The sequence below is a fragment of the Cydia pomonella genome, chromosome 1 (assembly GCF_033807575.1).
Source record: "Cydia pomonella isolate Wapato2018A chromosome 1, ilCydPomo1, whole genome shotgun sequence".
NCBI classification, from domain to species: domain Eukaryota; kingdom Metazoa; phylum Arthropoda; class Insecta; order Lepidoptera; family Tortricidae; genus Cydia; species Cydia pomonella.
Window position 1 is genome coordinate 36,460,550 of NC_084703.1, and position 9,992 is coordinate 36,470,541.

At 38.0% G+C, this 9,992-nt stretch overlaps 1 protein-coding gene across 1 annotated transcript; it reads right to left on the bottom strand.

Annotated features, from left to right (window-relative positions):
- Positions 1-1,089: 1,089 nt before the first annotated feature.
- Positions 1,090-9,284, bottom strand: LOC133521963 (uncharacterized protein C9orf85 homolog). The gene is made up of 3 exons (XM_061857117.1): positions 8,834-9,284; positions 8,571-8,662; positions 1,090-1,341 (listed from the first exon to the last, which is right to left on the bottom strand). Exons 1-3 carry the CDS (start codon positions 9,143-9,145, stop codon positions 1,170-1,172), a joined length of 576 nt encoding a protein of 191 aa, XP_061713101.1. The 5' UTR covers positions 9,146-9,284; the 3' UTR covers positions 1,090-1,169.
- Between the last annotated feature and the right edge of the window lie 708 nt (positions 9,285-9,992).

A 9,992-nucleotide genomic window follows, 5' to 3' on the forward strand; every position in this document is an offset into this window, starting at 1 on the left:
TTGAGACGATTTTTTTTTGTCTTCTTGCTATACATTATTATATTACGATACAAGTGCGTGAGAGTCAGAATGGCGGGTGTACCTAAATAAAATCAAATGAAAAGCATACCATATTTTTGTACCTAATTTGTACTATTTAGTACCTCGTTGATTGATTTTTAAGTGGTTAAAAAAGGCTAGGCGCTAATTCAAAGAAATCTTCATAAGAAAAATCATTTTTAAGACATGATTTTCTGAGTTATTTGAACTTAACAGATTAAACATTAAAGGTACTAAATCCTGGCGTAATAAAAATAATTGTACAGTCAGCGTCAAATACTTTGTAGCAACCAAAGTAGCCAAATAGTTCGGTACACCATATATTTAGTATGGTATACAGAACTATTTGGCCACTTAACTTGAAAACTTAACTTTTATAACTTGAAAAATTATAACGCCTGCAAAATTGTAATAGCAAGCAAAATATAAAATGAGTAAAACTTGGAAAGCACAAATAAAATGACTCATATTATAATTGAATATGAAGGTACAAAAAAGGTACAAAAATTTGACTTTTATAGAATTTATCAATAGCCACGAAACATAGCGTAATAAAGTACACCCGCCATTCTGACTGTCAGGATGGCGGGTGACCTGTTTTTTGGTGATAACTTTAAGTACCGTGAGGTACAATTTTTTTTAAAGGAGGTACTAAATAGTACAAATTAGGTACAAAAATATGGTATGGTTTTCATTTAATTTTATTTAGGTACACCCGCCATTCTGACTTACACAAGTGCGAAAAATAGGAAATTAGAAACGAGTGGCGATAAATTAAAACACGATACCTATTCGCACATGTATCGTACAACGTTTTACAGTACATTTGGCCCTTTAAATTTCCGATATAGTCACGTAATGTGTTAATAATTGCAGTAGTCGGTAAAGTAACACCATATGTACTGTCAATAATATTTAGTTAAGCTTCCCCACTCATTGGTAACAATAATAACGAATGTAACAACGCAGTGTATTCATTTGTAACATCTTGTTAATTTTCTGTTCAATTAATCTAATTGTGGAATATTAAGTTATGTAAATGAAATTAGCTTATTATGTATTATACAACAAGGTTTTAATTTGTAATATTTAATCAAATAAAACACTATTTAATATGGTTCCGTTTAGACTTATTCGTCATTTCCAGACTTCGAATCGTCAGTGTCCGAATCGCCAAAGTCATCTAAATCATCATCGTCATTATCCAAATTTAAATTATCCATGTTTCTCAGCATTTCTTCAACTTGCGACATTATCTCAGGTGTGATTTTGCTGTCTCCATCATGTGTTTTATTAATAGCTCTGAAAGACAAATAACTGCAATTGAAAAAAAATATCACATGGCACAGTCGCCATCATCAGATATATCTGAGCGGCGAGATGCTCACAAATATCTGAACATGCCACTATTGTCAAGGAGCTAGAGTGCGTGTTCAGATATTTTTGAGCATCTCGGGCGCTCCGTTATATCTGATTAATCACCAGACAGAATAATAAAATCTACTCGACTGAATCACTGACAAAATATTTGGGCACTTGGTGTTCAGACACGTTTAGTAATTGAAATACTCGCTACTCAACTAAATTACTAACGTCCGAACAAGCATTCAATATATACCTAGTCAGCTGCATAGTTAGTTGAGAGGAATTAGAGGAAAGTGGACGGCACGCGACCGTTTTTCTATACAAACATAGTCACTATTTTCCTCTCTGGATTACGCAGGGAAAATATTTTTACACAATTTGATATGTATTTTAACCATGTATGTTTTTTTTGAGTTATTAATAAAGTAAAATGGGGACTATGTTTGCATGGGGAACCTGTTAACATTAAAATAACCCCCTCCGCTATTGTTAGCGGAAGATTGTTCTTCTATGGCGGAATTATCTCTACACTGTAGTCAGACCAAAAGTCGGCAGCCTGTGTAAGTGTTAAGTAAACGTAATAATTTCATAGAAGTTTGACGTTTAAAATAACACTTGCACTGTCTGGGCTACCATAATCGTTGCCAACTTGGTCTGAGTCTATACATTTTTTTAAATTCTCGTAGTAAAAACGACAATTTCAAGTCCATATACTCCATACTGTAATAATGCGATTGAGCGACATAGCGCGGCAGTAAAAGTTCGCTGTAGATTTGCGTATTAAGCTTAAATAATATCTATGTGAAACCATAGTATGTATACTAATATTTTATTGAAGTCAATGTAGCCATACTCTGGAACGAATATATGTATACATATATTATACCAAACAATCAATTCCAAAGATTTGTCACAAAAGTTGTGACACAGAAACACCTAATACTTCTCTTATCAGCTCTTTGTTGCATTAACACCAGTCCAGACGGTAATAAGTTTTCGATAATCTCATTATATTGTCTGATCATTCCGATCAAATCAGGTGGTATGGACGCAAACGCCAATTTGGCGTACCCAGTACTTACCACCAAAATTTTGTTAGAGTTCAATATTAATAAAAACAGTAGAAATAGTAAAGTATAAATAAAGAGTACTTTAATAAATAGGTTTAAGTCGATTAGTGTTTCAGTTCACTGCTTTAAAAGTGATCAAAAATATTAAAACCGGTGCAAGTGCATAAAATTAAAAGTTAAAGAGAAATTAACGTTGTTTAAAATTTATTTTATTGGTTGTAAATTGAATTAATTGTGACGATATCTATGAAACCTAGATCTTTTGTCGAGGGCGCTTACGCCGCACAGCGTAGCGCAGCGTTGTTTTTTCTATAGGAGCATCGCTAATAATGGCGTAAGCGCCATCGACAATAAGGTCCGTTTCAATAAATAACGTCACAATTATACGAACGAACAAACAAATCAGTCAAAGACCCACGAGTATTTTTGATCACTTATAAAGCGGTTTACTAAAACAGTAATCGACTTATAATTAAACTAATAACTAATTAACTTATAATTAATTCGAATTTTAATTAGTTATTGATTAAAGCACTCTACCTACGAGGGTGAATTGAAAAGTTCTGAGCCTAAGGTCGATATCCAAATTAAAAAGAAAAAATAATACTGGCACGTCAGACACACATGTTTTTTAATCATAATGCACCGTCTTTTGTTTTTTTGCTGTCACTCTTGTAAAATTTATGATCAAATTAGTAAAGAAGGTTCGCGATTTTCTTAGCAATGGATAAAATTGAACATCGTTCCGTCATAAAGTACTTGCAAAAAAAAGGGTTAACGCCAAAACAAATTTATGAAGATATGTGCCAGACTTTAGGGGAATCCGCTCCATCGTATGCCACTGTAAAAAGATGGGCAGCGGATTTCAATTGTGGCAGAGAAGCAGTTCAAGATGAACCTAGGAGTGGCCGGCCGTTAACAGCCACTACAGATGAAAATGTCCATAAAATATTAGACATGGTTATGAACGACAGGAGGTTGAAGATCGCGGAGATAGCGGACACAATAGGGATATCTTATGAACGAGTGCAAAACATAATCACCAACGATCTTGGATTTTCTAAGGTCTCAGCCAGATGGGTACCGAGGCTGCTTTCAGCGGAAAATAAACGCATCCGCCATACTGTGTCGCAATATTGTTTGGACTTGTTTAGAAGTGATCCGCAAGACTTTACTAACCAGTTTGTAACTATGGACAAAACTTGGGTCCACCACAATACACCGGAGTCAAAAATACAATCCAAGCAATGGAAAAGACCAGGTTCACCACCGCCTAAAAAAGCAAAGGCCATTTTGTCCACCAAGAAGGTAATGGCTTCAGTTTTTTGGGACTGCAGAGGGATCATAATGATAGATTACCTTGAAAAGGGCAAAACTATAAATGCTGACTATTATTGCTCACTTTTACAGCGTTTACGTGAAGAAATTAAGACGAAAAGGCCTGGTATGTTGTCTAAGAAAGTTTTGTTCCACCAAGACAACGCTCCTGTCCATACTGCGGCAAAATCAATCGCACAAATACATAATTCTGGGTTTGAATTGTTGCCGCATCCACCTTATTCGCCGGACTTGGCCCCTTCCGACTATTTTCTTTTCCCGAATCTAAAAAAACACATAGCGGGACGAAAATTCAAGACGGGTATCGAGGTACAAGAAGCCGTAACTGAATATTTTGACGACCTGGAAGAATCTTTTTTTTACAAGGAATACTAAAGTTAGAATCAAGATGGCAAAAGTGTTGTGATCTTTCAGGAGACTATGTAGAAAAATAAAATTGTTATGCATCCATAAGACTTTAATTTATAGGTCAGGCTCAGAACTTTTCAATTCACCCTCGTAGTTGGTTACTAAGTTCTGTTACTCGATTTGCAACATCTTCGTTTCCGTCAAAACAAATGCTACCGAAAAAATAAAAAAAGACAATGTGGTGGATTTGTGAGCTATAATTATATACCACGCATAATGCTTATCTCGTCGTATCTATAATGAATTGAGGCCTAAAAGAGAATCGTATCATAGTAATTGCGTTGCACAAATGTGGGCGCCCGCCAAACATGATTTTGAAGTTGCTTGAAAACCTAAAAATCAACAAACAATTTGTTTATCGCACAATTAATAGATACAATAGTACTCAGAGCTTCGATGACCGCAAGGGGTCTGGAAGACCACGCACCGTTCGGACCCCAGCTCTAATAAAGGTAGTGAAGGCGAGAATTGCAAGAAATCCAGTCCGGAAGCAAAAGTTGTTGGCAATACAGATGTCTGTGAAGAGAAGCTCCCTAAAAAAAGTTATCAATGAAGACCTTGGACTACACGCTTACCGCAGATAAAAAAGTCATTTGCTTCATGGATGATTAAAGATTATGAGGCTAGAGAGAAGTCGCGTGCTATTGAAACGGTACGCACAAAATGGCCACCGAAAAATACTATTTACAAATGAAAAAAAAAATACCATTGAAGAATGTTGTGACCGCCAGAATGACAGAGTGTATGCAAAAAACAGTCAAGAGGCGATTGCGGCTGTTCCGAGAGTGCAACGAGGCCATCATCCCTCTTATGTGATGATTTGGCTGGGTGTGTCATACTCAAGGCTAACACAGGTTCATTTCTGTGAAAAATGTGTGAAAACTGGGGCCAAAGTTTACCAGGAAACCGTTCTCGAACCAATAGTGAAGCCCTTAAGACACACCCTATTTCAAAACCAGCCATGGGTTTTTCAATCGGACTCAGCTCCTGCACATAAGGCAAAAACAACTCGAGCCTGGTTTCGAAGGAACAAAATTGACTTTATTGCCCTCGAAGACTGGCCGTCCTTCAGCCCGGACCTTAACCCCCTGGATTATGCCATATGGCAGGTTATTGAGGAGAAAGCCTGTGCTAAACCCCACACAAATCTTGACTCCCTCAAGCGGGCCATAGTTAAGACAGTGACAGAATTAGACATGACAATCGTGCGTGCCGCTGTTGATGACTGGCCTCGTCGTTTGAGGGTCTGTGTCAAGGTCAGAGGAGGCCATTTTGAATGATATTGTCATATGTAATTTCTGATTTTGTGTACTTCATTTTAATATATAGTTTATTTAACTTTCGTTCGTATATTTTATGTAGATAAAGATTATTGCAGTAACAGAATTTAGTAACCAACTAGGTATATTTAGATTTTTTTTATTTGTATTTAATGCTAACCTGCTGATCGGACCTATCGAATTACAGGCCTATCGCTATTACCTCCCTTCTCTCTAAGGTCATGGAGCGTATAATTAATGCAAAGCTTTTGAGATACCTAAAAGAACACGATCTGATCAGCGACCGCCAGTATGGCTTTCGCCACGGTCGTTCGACTGGTGATCTTCTAGTGTATCTCACACACCGCTGGGCTTCGGCCATTGAGAGTCAAGGTGAGGCATTGGCAGTTAGCCTGGATATAGCGAAGGCGTTCGATCGGGTCTGGCATCAGGGTCTCCTGTCGAAGTTGCCATCATGTATGGACTTCCCGAAGGACTGTGCAAATGGATCGCTAGCTTTTTGTCCGGCAGATGCATACCTGCCGTAGTAGACGGTAGCTGCTCCGATAGCATGTACATTAACACTGGCGTTCCACATGGCTCTGTGCTATCCCCAACGCTGTTTTTGCTGCACATTAATGACATGTTGTCTATCGGCAACATTCATTGTTATGCGGACGACAGTACTGGGGATGCCTATTACACAGTCCGTGCCAACATCCCTCGTTCTGAGGTGCTGGAGAGTCGTGAAAAGCTTGTCCGATATTGAGAGCACTCTATCTAGAGTTTCGGTGTGGGGTCGGGACAATTTAGTCCGATTCAACCCCACCAAGACACAAGTTTGCGCGTTTACCGCTAAGAAAACCCCATTTACTGTGGTCCCACAGTTCCAAGGCACAGCTCTTACCATGTCAGGGAGTATTGGGATCCCTGGTATTTTTTTTTTTAAATTTTGAACGTATTTGTACATAAAAAGTTAATGTTAGGGCACTGAAAATAATTTTTTACGATTTTTTTTGTAAAAACTAGTTCTTGCAAAGGTTACTTGTCACTTTTTGACATCTATCAATAAGGATATTTAGACTACGCCCCATAATGGCATCATCGCGATCAAAAAGGCGTTTTGCACTAAGTTGCGGTAAGAAGATGTTTTTTTTACATTGGTATTAACTCTGAAACTAGGCGAAATTCAAGTTTATATGACATTTTAGTCTCTAAATGTGATCAGTAATACCCTGTCAAAATCTTTCGGTTTCCTCATGGCGCACCGTGTATAAATGGCAAGTCAGACCCCACATGGAGTACTGCTGTCACCTTTGGGCAGGAACACCTGGACGCTAGCTTGGACCCTTCGACTAAGTCCAAAGGCGTGCTTTACGAATCGACGATTCCAAACTCACAAGCGGCATTGAACCATAAGTCTAAGGAGAGACTTTGCCTCCTTGTGTGTGTTCTACCGCTTGCACAATGGGCTGTGCTCTGAAGAATTGTTTGACATGATGCCAACGGCCACTTTCTATCACCGCACCGCTCGCCGTCGGCAGGGTGTTCATCCTCATACCCTAGAGCCTAAATGGTCGCACTGTGCGGTTTAAGAGGAATTTCTTCCCGCGGACGCTCCGGCTGTGGAATGAGCTCCCTGCCGAGGTTTTCCCGAGGGTATACAGTATGGGGTTCTTCAAAAAAGGAGTCTACAGGTTTTTAAAGGGTCGGCAACGCGCATGTAACACCTCTGGAGTTGCAGGCGTCCATAGGCTACGGTGACTGCTTACCATCAGGCGGGCCGTATGCTTGTTTGCCACCGACGTGGTATTAAAAAAAAACAAATATTGGTGGTAACTACTGGGAAAAAAACCCACCTTTTACCAGTGGTAACAACTTGGTAGTAACCAGTGGGAATAACCAATTTGGCTTGCCGATCATTCACTTCAAGATTATGACTGATATTAATAGCTACAGATAACATGAAGGTGCGGATGCAAGAATACCAATTTGTGATGCGTTTGGAAACATGTGAAGGGTGATTAAATTGAAGTCTGACGCCAATTGTTTTTCATCCTGCCTGGACTGGCCTTTATAAAAATAAAATTCGTTTTCAAAAGTCTAAAGTATTTATTGCAAACATATTACATAATATTGCAAGGGCGCAGCAATCTTATAAATAAATAACAAAAGTGCCTGCCAAGGCCGACTGACTTACCAACTCCGAGAGGAAACTAGGTCTTGATGGGATTAGTCCAGTTTTCTCATGATTTAAATCAGAAAGTTGGTAGTAATTATTTACACTTCCAGTGCCAAAGGCCCCATTTCTAATACAAAATCAACACATATAGAGTACCATGTTCTTGGCAGTGAATGTGTTATTTGAGCCACATATCACTTTGCATATTTTGCAGACCGCGAGGCACTGGACAAGAGTGGATGACGACGCCTCACGAAAACCATCTGTACCAATGGGGTACCGTAGGACGACAACAACACACAGATTTGCATAATGCCAGCAACATGCATTGCCATATTTGCTCAAATATTCGCATTGCAACTTTTTCCTTAGGGGGAGGGGAGTGCAAATATGTATTCACATAACTTTAACTTTACAAAGGTAACGAAACAAGGTGGTTAAACAGAGATGATTGTGACCATTTATATAGGTATTCTGCAGCGGTATTGAAATACGGGACAAAAATGGGATGGAAAAAAAATGGGATGCAATACTTAAATATGGTGACAGTCCCGTATGTACGGGATTGATTATTGGCACAATTTGAAATTGATCACCAAATGGATTTTGAAAACTTGGCATTTGTAAATCACTATTATTAAGTAACAAATTATACACATGTACAAAATATTTTTTTGCAATAAGCAATTACAATTATTTTACACTGGCAAATGCTTGTTGACACACCAGAAAAAAATGTGTAACTAGTTATTGGACACATGAAATAATAAAAACTATGTCGTTTATATTGTAAAACAGAACAATAAATGGTGGAATAACCACTTATTAGGATTTTGCTTGGACAATTGTTCTTTCATTGATATTTATAAACTTTCTGTATACATACACAATAGGTTAAGATTTCCTTACCGCATAATGGTGCGACGTTTTCGTTCAGGTATTCCTTTCAACATTAATTGTAGATTAACATTAGGTGCTTTTTCAATTTCTGGTTCATCAGCCTGTAAAGTAAAAAAAAAAAACACATTCTGAGTGTAAGGGTGCAACTGTCTCAATACATTCAAGTTCCATCGATGATTCTCAAATAGTAACCCTTACTTCACTATTCTTCGCGTCTTCATTTTAGCTATCTCTAATGTTATAAATATTTTATAAAAGCATGCGTAGCTTACCTCAACAGCAGTGTTGCATTTAGCACATACATTTCTTTTTGTTGCGCATTTAGTACATAATATATGATATGCATATTTTATAGCTTTCTCCTCACATTCCACGCATTTTCTGGGTGCAGTTAATGGTTTGTATTTTTTATATTTGATTTTCCAGTCAATTATATCTTTGCAACGTTTACACACTCCTGTTACGTCTAAATTATTCAAAAATTTAGTTTTATTAGTTTTATCGTGTAAGTCATTTTTATATGCGGTTTTGTTTTGATGTTTTTGAGGCCTTTTTCTCGTTGCATTTCCTCTTGATGTACTCATATTGGTTAACAAATATCCTTTGGGGAATTGTATTTAGAAAACACGAACTGCAGAGCACGGCTCACGTCGTATACAATAACCTATTATATTATAACCTCAAATCAAATTCCACCATTTCCGAGTATTGACAATTTGACATAATGTTTTTTTTTTCTATCTATCCTTGGGGACGGGCAATGATCGTAAACCATACTACCTTCAGTAAATAAAGAATATTAACAAAAAAACGCCTAGTGAGCAAAGAATACAAGCTTGATACAAACACACTAGGAGGTCGGGCATAATGTGGGATTCCGGTTCTATACTTTTATAGGGACCGTGCGCGTTGGAGGGTCTGCCATCTCGTGGCCTGAATCGGTACCATAAACATATACATTTACACGTCACGTGTTTTCATGTGCATAGTAGGTTCTGCCATCTTGTGGGCTACATCGGAACAGTAAACATCAAATTTACGCCTCGCGCCAAAAATCTGACGTCTCCTGTGCTGCCTCCTACAGTTCATGCACGCTCCCTATACGATATGTAAACGCCAAACAAATAAAAGCTACTACCTTCGTGGCGATTACGTCTTTTAATAAAAAGATAAGTTAAAAAAAACGAATTAATGGCTATAATCTGGCAAGCAAGCTATCTCCTATATACATCTTGCATATCGCGCCTTTTTCTACGGACAAAGTTGGCTTACCATACCAGAGTAGAGTCAAACCAAGATAATATGAAGTGTGGAATTAAAAGGAGGAAAATCTCTTATGGCAGAACTATTGCAAAAGTGACCTGAGGGCCTTGTCGTCAAGCTCACCATACTTATTAACCTATCGAATGAGCTAATGCTTTTACGGATACT

Bases quoted from the DNA above. Each gene is read 5' to 3' on its own strand.
- LOC133521963 (XM_061857117.1), bottom strand. From the start codon at position 9,145: ATGAGTACATCAAGAGGAAATGCAACGAGAAAAAGGCCTCAAAAACAT. The intron at 8,663-8,833 runs GTAAGCTACGCA...TTTACTTTACAG, and splicing joins AATGCAACACTGCTGTTGAG to GCTGATGAACCAGAAATTGA. The intron at 1,342-8,570 runs GTAAGGAAATCT...TTTGTCTTTCAG, and splicing joins AAACGTCGCACCATTATGCG to AGCTATTAATAAAACACATG.